At 41.6% G+C, this 15772-nt stretch overlaps 1 protein-coding gene across 2 annotated transcripts; it reads right to left on the bottom strand.

Annotated features, from left to right (window-relative positions):
• Positions 1 to 1210: 1210 nt before the first annotated feature.
• LOC113357570 (E3 ubiquitin-protein ligase UPL2-like) lies at positions 1211 to 15175 on the bottom strand. Of its 2 annotated transcripts, none has more exons than XM_026601011.1 (18): positions 14971 to 15175; positions 14741 to 14867; positions 14086 to 14181; positions 13800 to 14006; positions 9873 to 13685; positions 7032 to 9780; positions 5865 to 6943; positions 5470 to 5775; positions 5181 to 5388; positions 4641 to 4909; positions 4254 to 4546; positions 3047 to 4160; positions 2786 to 2932; positions 2571 to 2651; positions 2244 to 2469; positions 2011 to 2150; positions 1737 to 1843; positions 1211 to 1608 (listed from the first exon to the last, which is right to left on the bottom strand). In XM_026601011.1, exons 2-18 carry the CDS (start codon positions 14837 to 14839, stop codon positions 1506 to 1508), a joined length of 11037 nt encoding a protein of 3678 aa, XP_026456796.1. In that variant the 5' UTR covers positions 14840 to 14867; positions 14971 to 15175; the 3' UTR covers positions 1211 to 1505. The 2 variants fall into 2 exon arrangements, with proteins under 2 accessions (XP_026456796.1, XP_026456795.1); XM_026601010.1 differs by having other exon boundaries at positions 7032 to 9817; positions 9910 to 13685.
• Between the last annotated feature and the right edge of the window lie 597 nt (positions 15176 to 15772).

The following is a 15772-nucleotide window of genomic DNA, read 5'->3' as shown; positions in this document are numbered from 1 at the left end:
TGCAGTTAAGCGTGCTCGGGCGGGAGTAATCCGGGGATGGGTGACCATCCGGGAAATTTCTATTGGATTACCGCAGCAATGCCCGTTGAAAACCCCACACTGCCGGATGACCGCAGTGGCTAAGTGGGGACAGTATCGATGGAGGGACGGGTCATTACATATAATGTTCCTCCTATATGGGCATTATGAAAATTCAAATTATTGAAAGCATGTTGGTGTTTGAACAAACGTAAGTAAAACGCATACCATAAAACACCATTGATAGGGATAGTACGTACTACAATATTACTCCTACTCCTAGTCCTACTCGTGATGATACAAAGTACTAGAGTAGTAGTGGTAGTACTTGGGGCTAGTAAGAAAGTAGGTACTGCTCAGCGAGAGGAGGCATAAGAACCAGCATTGCAGTAAGAGCCTGCAACCACAACAGCAAACCCTGCCTTGTCTATTCCTTCTCATGATAAGTCCCTTTTGAAAGTTTTTAATCTAAGCAAAAACAAATTTTAAATTTTTGTCTGACACGTGTACATTTCTTATTACACCAGCTACTACACAAACTTCGTTTATATGATAAACAACTTATTAAAATTCTTTCCTTCATTCATTAAAGCCAATGCTTATAAATGATCTCTGACCAACTCTAATGAAAACAAATTACAAACACAATCTAAAAACTAACAGATCCTTCCCTATATAGGGTTCATAGACGATGCACGACAATACAGTTGCTAGATATATGTGTCTCATGCAAGTTGGTCCCACAAACCCAACAATAGCCCTAAACCCTAGTCATTGATTCATCTCAATTGTTTTGTTTGTTTTCCAAAGAGTGATAGTGAGCATAGTGGGTGGATCTGAGTTACAATGAGATAGCAGTACGTACTAGTCATTGAGAGGTGCACAAATGATGAGAACACAATTGAATTGCATGCATAAAGATGCCCCCAAACACCCGAAGTGGTTTTGGTTTATTTGTTTTTAATTTTCACTTTTTACAGTTTCATGAGCAGGGAATCAATAAACAAATTAACATGTGTCCATCATTTACAAGGTTTGTCGGACTACAGGAAGAGAGGATCATGGCTTTGTTGTTCATATTTTTGTTTTTGAAATACAGTCGAAAGCGACTAAACCGTGGAGCAGACTCGTTACTTGATAGCACTGACACAACAAAAGCCCCTCTACCTTGGTAGCACATAAAAACACAAGGTGAAAAAAGAACGAAAGACCATGGAATACTTGCATAGGCAAATTACAAAAACTGCCTCGGCAATTTTCACCATTAGCATCAATATTGTAATTCTTCCAAAAGTAAAATAAAATTACTGTACAGTAAAATAAACATTAAAATTTTATCTATCCAACACTGGTTCTCTCTTTTTCTCATTTCACAATTTTCTCCAACTTCCTTCTTTAACAACACTATTATCTACACGAATGTGCCCTTTCTTCAGGGTCCCCCTACCATTTGTTCTCCTAACCCTGGACCTCCTGGGGTCGTTGAATCAACCAAAACCAAATCCTTCATTGGCTTCATGAATAGCCAGCAGCAGTCTCTCCTCTAAATGCTGTTTAGAGGGATACTCAGGTAGGTCCAACTGGTTGAAACTGCATTCAGTAAAAAAACAATAGAATCTGGTTTAGTTTCATCCTTGAAACGAATAAGACAAAATAGGAAAAAGGAAACTAGGGAAGATTGAGAAAAATGAAGATGTAGAAACAAAGTGAGTGAGTACCATGTATGAGCAGAAGGCAGGTGATCAGCGCTGCCATAGGCCTTGTGAATCTGAAACCTCTGCGAGCCTGAAATTCCCTGGAGTGCGCTAAAACCTTCCAAAGGTACCTTCACAAGGTCGTAAATAATGCATATCAGAACCTAAACTACACAAGATGTGTGTGTGTGTGTGTGCTGCTGGTTGCACAGAGCAATAAACCTTTATTTATCATAAGATTTGTGACAAAATTATAACAAAATTCTAGGAAGCATAGAGATTATAAAGCAACCAGTACCTTTGATGTGCCAGTCACAAACTGCAAGAGACGAGCTTTATCCTCCTTGCTAAAACCTTGAGCCACCTCCCAAAACCATTGGATAATGGGTGAAGCAGAGCTGTAGCCAGCATACTCGGTATTCGCTCTCATGTCGTCCACTGATGTTTTTTTGAAGTGGAATCAGTATAACAAGTCTTCAACAAAAACAAATGAAACCGTAAACATGCATAAAGTAGAGAAGATGAACTCACAGTCGATGTCTGGAAGCCCGCTAATCAACAACTCCAGCTCCTTGTCATTGAAAATAGATATCAACTCCCGTGAGATCAACTCATTAAAACCTTCCAAAAATGCATTAATCTGGGGACGAATAGCAGTTGTCAACCGATGCTCAGCAACAAGATCCACATATTCATGCTTGTTCTCCTCAGTAACACGAATATTCCGCCCACCAGGAATCAGTTCATAATCAGTGACCTGCATTTCACCATCGTTGCGTGTTTATAACATCATTATATATTTTGAACAAAATCATTGACCACCAAAACATCTAATGCGCAATTGGTAGTCGGCATTACCTCGGCCCTCTCATATAATATCAGCTTCTCCTCGTCGGCGTCCATGCTGAAAGTTAGGTCTAGCACATCACTAATGTCATTCTACAGAAAAGAAGATGCAGAAAAGAAGAAATAGTTAAGCAATCAAATCAGCATGACATTAAAATTATTAGATAAATTAAGTATTCCGTTAAAAAAATTATTAGAAAAGCTTGCGAGTAGTAAGCATTGTGTACCTCAAGCATCCATTTTAAATTTTTGAAGTAATCAGGATCTATAGCCTCAATGTCATGATAGGTCACTTTCACCCCTAAGATATGCTTATAGAATGATCGAGTGAAGTGAACATCAAGAAGCTGCCCGTCGAACAGAGCTTTCCCAACCTGCACCAGTGAAAGAATATTATAAGCCCATCATCATGAGATAACTTAGCAATTAGCAATCAAATAAATACAAGAGACCCAGTTACGATAGTTGCAACAGCGATAGAAACACACCACTCGGCCAACAAACTTGAAGTATGAAAGATGTTCTGTCTGGTAAACAGAGTTGGGATTCGGCTGAAATGTTGACTCATTACCAACTGTTGTAAAAAGTAGCGCCCCCTTGTCAAAAATAACCCTTGACAACAACTGATACCATTCCCTTGTAAGTCCACCAGCATCAATTCCTTCCTCTCCCTGGAAATGAACAGTCAACCTCCCCTTTAGATCTTGGGTGGAACGCATGCGCAGCTGGTTATATGAATCTTCGAGAATGTAAGCTCTTCTGACTGAAATTCTCAATGGACTATGATGATGGTCATGCTGGTGCTTTATTTTTGATCTGAAGTGAGACCGCTTGTTGTCGAAGTCGATAAAACGCGGCACCTTCAACATCAGAGAGAATGACTTTTCGAGCAGCCCAGGGTTTTGTCTTATAAAAGCATTCAACAGCTTCCTATGCTTTTCTGAGAACTTCACAAATACAGCATTTTTCTCATCACCTTTTGCATTGGAAGCCGAAGTTGTCCTCTGCTGTCCGGAGGAAGTTGTGGCCTCTTCAGTTTCAGAAGTCCCAGCAGCAGAGAGGTCATTACTGGCTCCTGCTTGTAAAGGATCTAACTTCTCACATGTTACAAAGAATGATTCAATATATGGCAACACATTTTGAGTACCCGCAGGAAGTGGGGATACTGCACTTGCTGTCGTGGGTGATAAGCTTCTGGATGCAGGGAATAAATCAGGAACAGCATCCGAGTAGCTCTCTATCTTGCTTATGCATGTGCTTAACTCCAACCATAAGGGATCCAAAACTGAATTTATCCCCCGCACCTGAGTTTGAGTATCAGTCTGATCTTTTCCTTCAGGATCTTTCTCCTTCTCTTGCAAGCATGCAACAAGAGAGCTTAGTGCTTGTAGAACCCTCAGAATTGCAGTACCATCATTGGAAGTTGAGCTAAGCAGTGCCTTTTCTGCTTCTCCAAATACTTGCAATTCACCAATGGCAGATCTAGAAAGGTTTTCCACTGAAGTTGCTAACTCTCTGATAAATAAATGGCAATAAGTTGGAGCAATAGCCACCAACTTCTTTAAAACCTCACTGACAAGAGCATAAGCATTGTCTGATAAACTGCAATACCAAAAAGTATTATAAGTAATGGGAAGATGAGGACAGTAGATGCAGGTACCCATAAAACAAATAGAATCAAGAGTTAGATCATACCCTTCACGTGCAAGCAAAGAGCATAAAAGCCTAAGTTCAGCTTGTGGTAGGCCAAGTAGTACAGAGTGAACGTCACATTCTTTATTTGCATGAGAAGATGTGGAAGGTTTAGAGGTTTCACTTTTGGTTGGCATAGCATCATTAGAAGAGGCACCCACATCAGAATTTAACCCCACATCAGAAGCCGCTATTTCAGGGCCAGACGGTTGCTCAGTAGGGGATACTTCTGTCGTATTAGACGTGTTGGAGCTACTTTCAGCATTATCAATGACAACTTCCAATAAATTTAGCAACTGAAAAACAAATAAAAGAAAGACGACATGGATCATCAGTAATTATATCTCAGGGAATTTCAGTGATATTTGTAAAATGCAGAAGCTTGCTTACTTGTTCTAGATGAGCAATGCTCCTCAAATAAAGTGGAAGATTCAACAAACTCAAAAGCAAGACAATCGACGCATCCCCTTCCTGATGCTGCTTATCATCATCTTCCATAACCATCACAGCTTTGCCACGCCCCTGATCAGATCCATGCAACTCTCTTGCAGGAGAACGAGGCAGCTCGAGCTGGAGCAAAAGCTTTGCCACATTTGGATGATTTCGAGCCAAGTAGGTGAGAGTTTCAAGAATACGTCGGGACACCAAGGGAGGAACTCCTGAAAAGACAATCCAAAAAAGAAATTATAGATTATGAAGTACAAAAGTTTATCCAGATATTAGTTACTAAAGTCTGACAAGAACTCATGCAAATCAACTTTGCCTTTCTCCAAACCATGTATACACGGATGTAAATTGCACACCGTAAACCACATAGATGATGGAAGTGATTCACATAATTATAGTCATTATAGTCAGGAGATAGTGGATATATTTAAGAACACACATAGAAATGCATTGGAGGAGATCCAAACAGTAAACAAGGCGTACCATCTAAAAATTGAGGGCGGGAGTACATAACATAACTCTGGCAAGAATACAGCCTATATGAGGGCTCTGACCCATCACTTAATTGATGGACAGGCTTGCGTGTATCAAGCATCAGCATATCCATCAGAATTTGCACCAAACCAGCTCTAGTCTCATGATGAGCACATAGGTTCAAAAGAAGCTTCTGCAACTGACCTTTATAGATGGGCTGAAAAAGAATTACGTTAACATTTTGAAATAATATGAAAGAGAAACCATGAGGTCAAACTTAATTTCACTAAATGCGCACCTGGACAATACGAAGCAACCGTATCAATGCCTTCAAAGCTTCTGTGTCAACTAAAGGTGCCCCTTCAGCTTCGATTAATTTCCCACCTACGGATCTGCGGGAAGCGAGGTTCCCACCAGCTCTGTCCACACTCGACCCAAGAGCATCACCCCGCCTAGAAGATTCTCCTCTGCGGTTTCTAGGATACATACCAAAAAGGGTACGACTATGGTAACGATGTGCCACTCTTTCTCGTAACATAGTTGCCTCCGCAACAAGGGCAGGGGTTAGATTGGCAAGAACAGCATCAGATGATGTCAATAGCACCTGGAATGACCATATTTAACTACAAAATGAGATCTAAAGAAACATGTATACAGAATGCACAAAAAAACTAAACAATCATTTGGCTGCACCTCTTCTCTTAATTCAGCAGGAAATGTGGCTATAATGGAAACGGTATCCATTTCAACAGGTTGCCCTTCCAGTTCCTGGGATTGGTGCAATCTCTGAGCTTGCTGCTGTGCTAAAACCTCTGCACGGATATCTGGAGGGAGGGCTGCTAGGAATTCAGGATCTATATCATTTGCATTCTCAGGTTGAGCATTCGAAGGTTGTGCCACTTGACCTTGTTGAGCAGACAGTACTTCAGCACGCAACTCCTCTGGTAGTGCATCCAGGAATGCAGGATCAATTGAACTGGAATCAACTGCCCTGTCAATCTGCTGGTCGCTAGCTAGAACACTTTGATCTGCTCCTTGATCAGGATTTTCAGAAACTTCACTAACGCTGTGAAGTGAAGCATCTCTGCTACTAGGTGGCATGGGATTTGTTAATGGATTTGCTCTTCTTGGCCGTGCTGGCTGAAGATCACCCAACGGCAATCTATCTGTAGATCCTTGTCTTTCTCCTCCATCATCATGGCCATCAGCACTTCCAATTTCCACTTCAAGGCTACGGAGACTTTCCCCTAAGGTTGCTCCACTTTCACCGCTCTCTTGGCTTACCGCTTCAACATCCCGCACAACAGTTTCATTGCGTTCATACTGCATGTCAACAGCTTGAGCATGCGCTGATGATGCATCTGCTCCTTGAAGAAATTCATTGGCTTCTGGAGCAACATTACTGTTTTCAGCTTCAACCAACTCAGAACCGGATGCTGGGATAGAAGTTTCTCCATTGCTTTCAACAGGTGGCCCTACCGTTACTCCTGTTTCTGGTTGTTCTAACTGAGCTCCCTCCCCTTCAGCTTGGATATCCATGCCATTTGTATTTTCAGAAGGTTTTTCAGGAGTTGGTCTTCTCAACTGGGAAACAAGCAGCTCCTCAAGACCTTGTGGTATAACAGGTGCACTGGAACCACCTCGTTGTTGGCTATCCTCTACCCACATATTGAAACGATGTCCATGCCGGCCACCACTCCTCAGTGACCGGAAAATAGTATCCAGCCGGGATGAAGCATTCTCCAAATTCCTATCTGATAAGATAATATCACCTGCATTATCTAACAATAAGATTAAAAATGAAAAAATGACAGTTAAGTAACAGGAAAGATATGAAGCACACCCAGTTTAAGAACTTACCCGATTGTCTGAACGGAGATGGATGCAATGAAGAAGAAGGTTCAGTCAGGAGAGGATGTTGAGAAGGTGCTCCATTATCAACACTTCTTCCTAGAAGATTGTAAATCGATGTCGTCCGCCCTTGGCGTCTAGAACCAAAAACTTCAACAGGCATCACATGCAGAGCGTCATTGGGGAAATTATTTTCCCTACCAAAAACCTCGATATGGTCAAAAACATTTATCCCATTTATACCCTCCTCCAATCTGAGAATTACACCATCTTCGTCATCCTCCTCATCCTCATCCTCATCCTCTTCCTCCATCACATCTTCATCAAATTCATCCTCGTCAATTTCTTGATCTTCCTGATCTGTGTCAGGATGCGACATGTGATGAACTTCATCTTCATCAAGGTCATGATGTTCCTCATCATCATCGTCATCTTCATCATCATCTTCGTCAACTTCATCTCCCTCATCATCCTCTGACATCTCATCATCATCATCATCATCTTCTTCTTCATCAGCAAGGTCGTTTTGCCCATTCCGTTGGATGTCAAATCTTATTCCTACAGTTTCCATTCCATTCTCAAGAATGCCAGTTTCTTCAGATTCATGCATGAAGTCATCTTCGGCTCCTGGACCGAAACCTCCATCAAGATCCCCATCATTTTCCATATCATCTGTGACAAATTCTGAGCTGACAGATGTCTGTACTGCATTGAAAGGCCCGACATGATCAGATACAATTTCGTTATGATCAGCAGTCTCTGATGGTTGGAACCTATCAACACCAGCTTCGGTTCGTTCGATTTGGTTCTCATCAGCAGGCTTTTCTGAGTTCTCACCCTTTGTGGAGTCAGAAGCGTGAACATGTTCCTTTGTCACCAACTCAAGAGCCTTAACCATCCCGGTGACAACCTTAGACGAATCAGCATGATCAAGGTCCAAGACACGAAGAGCTTTAGTCATCGATTTCACTAGTCCAACTTCTATGTATGTTGCTGAGGCTTCAGCTGAAATATATGAACCCATAGGAGAGCGAGCAGCTAGGATATCATTGAGTAGATCAGTATATGCTTGAATATAGCAATCAGGAGGCCTGAAACCAATAGATGATTCTACAAACTCAATAAACACGTTATCGACATCCGTGAAAACCCTCTTCCTCCCCTCTGTTGAGCGTATGCAAGAGGCAACCAAAAACTGGCCAGCCCTGGTTGCTAGTTTCTGCCTCCAGTCGCCGTCAACTTTCTTTTCCTTCTTGTGGCTTCCAGCGTAAGGAAGAAACTTGTGAAGAATATGATGAAATATTCCTCCACAGCAAATTTCAGGAGGGCCCATTAGAGGAGGACCTCTGCAGTTACTGATCTCGGCATCTCTTCGAAGAAGAATAGGCACGGAAGAGGAGTATGTCAAAAGTATCTCGGTCAACAACTTCAGAACAAAAACTGTCTTTGCAAGAGATGCAGAAGCTTCTTGGCCACTGGTCTCATTATTTTCAGGTACTGTCTCAATTGCCTTTCCTTTCCCTTTATCCGCGGTGTCATCAATGTCCATTTCTGATAATGTTGGGGCACCAGACAACCCATCACCTGAACTGTCATTTTGCGGAGATGGTACATAGGTGATTACAGAATCCAAAAGAAGTTCAATCACGCTTGTAAAACTCTGAGGAGATTTCCGATGAACTTTGGCACTTTTGATACTTGAATCCAAGCCCTTAGCACTGCCACTGCCAGGAGTCTGAGTGTTAATATCGCATGAAACAGGTTTCCCATCAGCAGATTGACGCTTTTCTTTCTCCTTGGACTTGTCTTTCTCACGATCTTTCAGTAACACAACATATGGTCTATCACCAACCATCTCAATTTGACAAGTGGACTGCGAAGCTTGCATAAACACCACTGGATCCCTAGAGATGACAGAAGCTAAATTTAGCAGAAAATTGCGTGGAGTGAGCCTTCCATTTGAATGCCTATTTGTTGCGGCCACTAAGCTATGGCGTATCTCAGTTTCCATTGCTTGCTGAAGTGTCTGGGGATCTTCAAGAATATGACGGACTATGGTAGCAGCAATGTTATCAAATCCGGAAAAGAGGCTACACGTTGGTAAAGAAAGCAGTGACGGCAAACCCCCCTCGTCGAGAAAGCTCACAGCAACAGCATGAGTTCTGGTAAGTGTAGCACATAGCTGAAGAATCACATGCATGGTTTCAGAAGGAAGTTGCAGCTTAATACATCTACAAGCAATCTCAACAAGTCTTTTCTGCTCGTGAACCCCAATGCCAGGTTGACCTAATCCCAACGTAGATTGCAATTTGTTAGGCTTGTCCTCACCAATAACAAGTGATGATTGATTGGTATCTGGAACATCTTTTTTCAACTGCTCTGGAAGCTCAGAACCCAGTTTCGGATCTACTTGCAACAGCCGATCAATTGCAAGAAAAGATGATGTGACCCACTTCGGTACATGCAATTTCTCCCCTCCTTGTGAACTTGGGTCCCACTGAGAAAGCAAATCAGAAGCAATAGTTACCAGCCCATTTTCCAAGGCAACTTTTCGTGCCACTGCATCCTCATGAAGAACAAGGGCTAGAACATGGAAAAGTGCAGATAGCACATTGCTGGTTCCACTTTCAGAAACAGAACTGCATAGCTTTACATGGTCAATTATGAAGGTAATAACTTTAGCCCTGTATTCACCATCATTTTGGGAGCATATCATTACAAGCAGGTCTCTGATAGGAAAAGCTAGAGATTCTTTCACCTGCAAAAGCCGTGTACACGTTAGTAACAGTTCATCAGCGGGAGCATATCATTATAAGCAGTCCTCTGAAGAGAAGTTAAAGATTCTTTCACCTGCAAAAGCCTTGTACACGTTAATAACAGTTCATCAACGGGTGGAAGCTGGAGTGCTTCTTCCTCCTGATCTGGGATGACCTCTTTTTCATCATCTTCCATGGCCGACTTCCCAGACCCAAGAGACATAGCAAGAGCTCGAGCAAGTTCATCATCTTCTTGGACCTCCTCTGGATGTGAAAACAACCACTCCATTGCCATCTCAACACTATTTGTTCCCACTTGCCTCAGAGCTTCTTCAGCCCTCAACCTGGAAAAGCCCATCTCTTCAATTGTTGATATAGCAGCTTCATTTGGAGGAGGACCAGCTGCACGAGTTCCACTGCTGCTAGTAACATTTTTAACTTCCACTCCAGAATATATATGCCTCATGATGGAAACAATGGTCGTAATGAACTCGTAACTGCAGTCACTAAATTGAGGATGAGTCCATATAGGAAGCACTGCCTTCAGAACCATGGATTGGAGAACCTTTACAAATGCTTCTGCATCTCTTGGAAAAGAAATGTTTCCATTTGTAAGAGGCTGTCCAAGCAAATGCTTTGTGAAAGAAGAAATGATCAGGTTTGAAGTGACTAGGTGATCCATTAGTGTGCCATAACTGGCCAACGGACCATATATCCAAGAATGATCTGTTTCTTCCTTGTCACCCTGATTAGATTTCAGGTCATCTGTCTCCATGGGGGAGGCTGGGGCTCTGTTGACTGCAAAAAGTAATTGACTTGTAGCTTCAAAAGTGGTCAATACTGCCTGAACAACCCCATGGCCATAGAAGCAGTTCACTAAAATAGCATTGCAGGAGTCTGATCTGCCAAGCAGAATGCCATCTGCAAAATCAATAACCTTGCCAAGGAACCTACACTTAGTTGATATGGAAGCCTCTGATTTAGAGGGATCAACATGCCCACCAAAATTCAAGTGTCCCAAGACAATGGAGGCAAAAGTGGAAGCAACGGACTTTGAAGCAGGGGACACATTAAGAGAATCTTCCCGGCGACGTGAAGGAAGCAACATAACTTTTCCCAACTCTGAGAACAGATGGCTGATATGATAAGAAAGTGATCTCATCATGTCACAGCACAATGAATAGTATGATCTCTGCTTATCACCTTCCACTTTACTAGACCCATTAACTTCAGAAGAGCCAGCTACATTAAACTGATGGCCAGATCTAAGAAGTGGATTAGAAGAACCATCCATACCCAGCCTCTGCGGACCACCACTTGCACGACCAAGATCTCGATACATGTTTATAAGGTCAAAAAATTGAGATTCAACACTCCATCCAGATGATCTTCGCCTGAGTAACGGATCAAGTTGCTGCCTAAAAGAGTTGACTCTCTGTTCGTCGCTTTGATCTGCATTTGTTTCTAATTTCTGTGCATCGGTTGTGGAACCAGAACTGTTATCCTCAATGTCAACTGGTGTATCTTCAAGGAGAGCAATCTGCCATAAAACCTCTCGATGGACACGCCCTATATCTTCCAGAACATCCTTGCTACCATTACCAAACTCCATCAGTAAAGCAGCTACCCAACGGTTATCTCTAGATGCAGCAAGAAAGAGAAGGAACTCCACAATAAAAAGGCAAGAAAAAATCGCTTTATCAGGTGTGGACTTTGGAGCCAGCAAAAATGAACCAGAAGCCGAATCAAACCCTCCTAGAGCTTTCTTCAAATTTTCCCTAAGAGAGACACAGAAGGCATGTGCCAACGGAGCAGAGTGATGCTGGGTAAAACCCTTAAAAACCACAGTGCTGTGCAAAGCAATAGACATCCCTTCAGATGATTGAGCAATGCTAGGTCGCAACAAAAGCCTCATCAAAGCATCAATCCCCTTCTTCTCAACAAATAATCTACAAGTTTCTGAGTTTTCCATCGTTCTGTGAACAAGTACCATCACATGAAAGATGCACAGCTGAACAAATCGCTCATCACTGATGCCATCAGAAGTTGAATTGGCTGTGCTAACTAAGCTTCCCGGACCTTCATTTTTTTTGTCTTCAGAGTCTGTTTCCATTGCATTACTGCTTTCCCCTTTTTCAGATGTCCCAGAACACCCATCATCCCCGAAGGCACCAAGTTTATCAATAATTTCGATTATTAGGTCAACACCAGTGCCTCTCAATGAAGACACATGCCGCAAAAGCTCTTCCACTGCATTTGCCAAAGGGACAACACCCTCGTTCATAGCTAACACATATTTCCTGGAAGTAAAGATGTCTACAAGGAATCGCAAAGCCGTGGTGTCATTAACTGCCTCTAAGCCTTTAGCATTAAGACAGATCGCACCTAACCCACTAGGAACACATGTTATAGCTTTTGAGGATGGAAGTATTCCAGCCGCCACTGAAGACAGAAAGGCTGCAGGAAGACCCAATTCATGCAATGCAGAGAAACAGGTCGGGTCCTTGTGGATAAGTTCACTCATAACAGTCACTGCTGAGAAATAAATGTCCCCCCCAAATCGCTCAACATTACGAAAAATGGTTGACAAAGAGATTGGCAATGAGTTATCATGAGAGTTATGTGACCTTGAAGAGTTTGCAGGGGCATAAGTGGCAGAACCGAGTGCCTTTAGTAAAGCCTTGATGAGGCGCTTCTGTGCATACAAATGATCATCGTCAAAATTTGGTATGTCTTCCACGATCATTGAGTTATCATTTGGACCAGACAAACCAATAACTCTATTTACTTCAATATGTAACCTCTGAGCCAAGAGTTCTACTCCACCCAAATCTTTGAACAGAGAAACAGCAGCATTACTATAATCCATGAGTTTCTGCAGAGCTTTTACAGCAAGACAGACCAGATGCATATGTGCAGACTCAACATCTTGAAGTACAGGCAAGAGTGTTGGAACCATTCCTGAACCTCTAATGGCGCTCCCTGAACTTGAAGAGGATATAACATGGAGCATGTAAAATTGTAGAAGTGCTTCAACCAAAGAAAGAGTTGACGGATCATTAGAACTCTTCATTGACGAAACGGCTTTCTGAAGCACATTCAGAAGAACCATGCGGTTCCCCCCAGCAGCGATGATGCTTGATCCACTCAATATGCGGGCCCGATCATGAGAGGACGAATATGCAGCCAACTGTGCAGCTAACACAAGCATAGCAAGGGTCTTTATGGTTCCAGGGATAGTTTCCTCTGATCGAACAATCTTGATCAACTCGTTTGTGTACTCCGGCTCATTCGCAAAGAAAGATACAATCTCATCATGAGCATCATTAGATTGCACAAGCACAATAAATGCAAGAAGGCAGATCCTGCTATAAAGTCTGCAGGCGCTAGGAGAACAGAATGACCGAGCATATCTAATTCTGGACAGCAATGAGAACCTGTGCTCTTGAGGTACATTGTATTGCTCGACACACTGCTTCAGCAATAATAAATCATCTTCCTGTTGTGTATGCAGATCAGAAATGTGTATGACACGCAAGTCAGAAGACTTTGTCATGGCACCGCTTCCCTCAGTGCTCTGAGCATTAACCCCGTGGAATTCAAAATAAAGGGTTGAACCTAACCTATACTGAGATTTGGCACCTTCCTTATCCACATCAGACAGAGAGGAAGAAAGTTCCTCTTCTATTCTCTCATTTGATGTAATACATGTATATAGACCCAGTCCTTCTTCTTTGCTTCCCCATCCTTGTGCCAGACTGAGAAGATAACTATTAATCGAGCCCAACCCTATCAACTTACCACTCACATGTAGCTTCGACGGGTTTATCTTCACCAAAGTACAGAGAGTCTCCAAAGTAGCAATAAGAATCTCAGGGTCTGTCGATGCAAGTAAGAGCTTGAAATGCTGGTGCAATAACATACAGAATAAAATATTAGATGAATACCATGGTCTTGGGATAAATGAAAGTCCACAAGTAATATGAGAAAACTAAGAATGATCCTACAATCTGAAGGATACCTCTACTCCGGCAAATGAACTCTTGTTAGGGCAATTCTCTAGAATTGTTTGCATCACCCTTAAAATCTGCAGGATGGCATGCTTGGGGAAAGCGTCATCATTGTCCAAAATGTTATCAGATAATAGAAGATCTCTCCTATGAGAGATATATGTCTTGAAAAAGGTCTCAAAATGCAAAAAAAGCGGCCTCCAATGGTGAAAATTTCCCTGAAAAATTAGTCCAAATAAGCAACCGAACAGCAAATGGATACAGAAAATAAAAACTCGAACTAGAAATTGTTCATACCTTATTGTACTCCCATCTGAAGCCTGTAAGAGGTATGGCTATATCATGTAATGGAGTCTTGATCACATTATCAATAAAAGTCTTAATTGAAGGAGGCTGTGAATATTAGGGCAATGGTCAGAATTACTCGGTCCAAGTTAAGAGATGAGTGAAAGAAGTTAATTATAAGAGATGAGTGAAAGAAGAAGCAAAAGAGAAACTTTAAAGAGAAATCAATGAAGAATAAGCAAACTTGTAAGCTGTGTCTAGACTATATGAAAGTGATATATTGCTAGAGATAATAATGCACAACTGTGCTTTACAAGTATGATTGTTTCATAACGAAATAATTGATTGAACAAGCTTCTAATATACGTCTTTTTTAATTGTGCAATCAACTAGGCAGAACTGTTCTAGTAAAGGGAATCAATCAACTGACACTAAATACTTATGCTATCAGAAAACCATTCAGAATCTGATTCTCTTTATAGACAATAAACCAATACAATACAGTTAAGTTAGCATTGAGAAGTGTAACAAATAAAATCAATTACAACAACACTACTACATAAACAATAAGAAACAACCTAACTAAAGCCCTAACATAAAACATAATCAAAATCCTTACTAAGGCATGCAAAAAAACAAAACCAAGTAAGAAAAACAAAATACTTACAGGCTCAGACTCAAGCTTTAGAGAAGGGCCAACAGCTCCTCCATCACCAGATAAGAGCTGCCGCAACCTAGCTGGCAAACTCGATCTCAAGGAAGCCATTGATAGATCTTCCCTATTTCTCAGATAACTGTAAAACAACACAAATAAACTTCTCGTTAAGAAAAAACCCAAAAATCGATAACTAGGTCATCAATAGATAAGGAAACTATAATGGAACAAGATAGAAAAACCTGAGTAGGGGGTTCGAGGTGTACACGAAAACGAATAGAACATCCGATTGTGCGACTATTGAGAGAGAATAAAGTGAAGCAGCAGCAAAAGAAGAAGAAGAGAAAAACCCCCAAAGTTGAGAGAGAGAGAGAAGAAGAATAGACTCTTTTGAAAGGGGAAAAATAAGGAGAGAAGAGACGCAATAATATATAACGACGAGGAGGAGGAGCAAAGAAAAAAATTGAAGCTTCACTATTCAGCCTTTTGTTTTATTTTATACACTAGGTTTTTTTCGGTTTTGTAGCTGTGTTGTATATGTGCTGTAGGGTTTACCTTGAGGTCTACGCACTTCGCCTCTTTATATTTGGTTAGTGTGTCAGGTTAACCATCCTTAAACCGACATTAGTAAAAGAAAAAGAATGATTTTTTAGGTACCATGGTTTTTTTGAGGGGACCATGATTTTATTAGGCCACCTTCCCTATAGTGATAAGGGGTGTCCTAAAACGTTGAAATGACTAACCTATCCTTAACCTAATTTAATTTAAAACCAACCTAATAACCACCTATATATATAACCACCACCTCCGCCCACCACCGCCGATTACCACCACCTCCGATTATCACCACCACCAACCACCGATTACCACCACCACCTCCTCCCACCACCACCACCACCGCCTATTTAAGAAATGTAACAACATCAATGCAATCATAATTAAGTTCTGTTACATGATAATTTTATCGAGTATAAAAGACGCCAGCCGCAGCCTGATTCTGCCATGGGACCACTCCAGAGGTATTTTCCAACAAACCCTTCACTT

This window comes from Papaver somniferum, chromosome 3 (assembly GCF_003573695.1).
Source record: "Papaver somniferum cultivar HN1 chromosome 3, ASM357369v1, whole genome shotgun sequence".
Classification (NCBI taxonomy): Eukaryota; Viridiplantae; Streptophyta; class Magnoliopsida; order Ranunculales; family Papaveraceae; genus Papaver; species Papaver somniferum.
The sequence above is the reverse complement of the archived record's forward strand: the minus strand, read 5'-3'. Positions and strand labels throughout refer to the sequence as shown.

What these genes read in the sequence shown, in the direction of transcription:
- LOC113357570 (XM_026601011.1), bottom strand. Translation starts at nt 14,839, where the DNA reads ATGGCTTCCTTGAGATCGAGTTTGCCAGCTAGGTTGCGGCAGCTCTTA. An exon ending in GCATTGCTCATCTAGAACAA is followed by an intron (nt 4,547 to 4,640) that starts GTAAGCAAGCTT and finishes TTTGTTTTTCAG; the next exon opens with TTGCTAAATTTATTGGAAGT. An exon ending in CTGCCTTCTGCTCATACATG is followed by an intron (nt 1,609 to 1,736) that starts GTACTCACTCAC and finishes TACTGAATGCAG; the next exon opens with TTTCAACCAGTTGGACCTAC.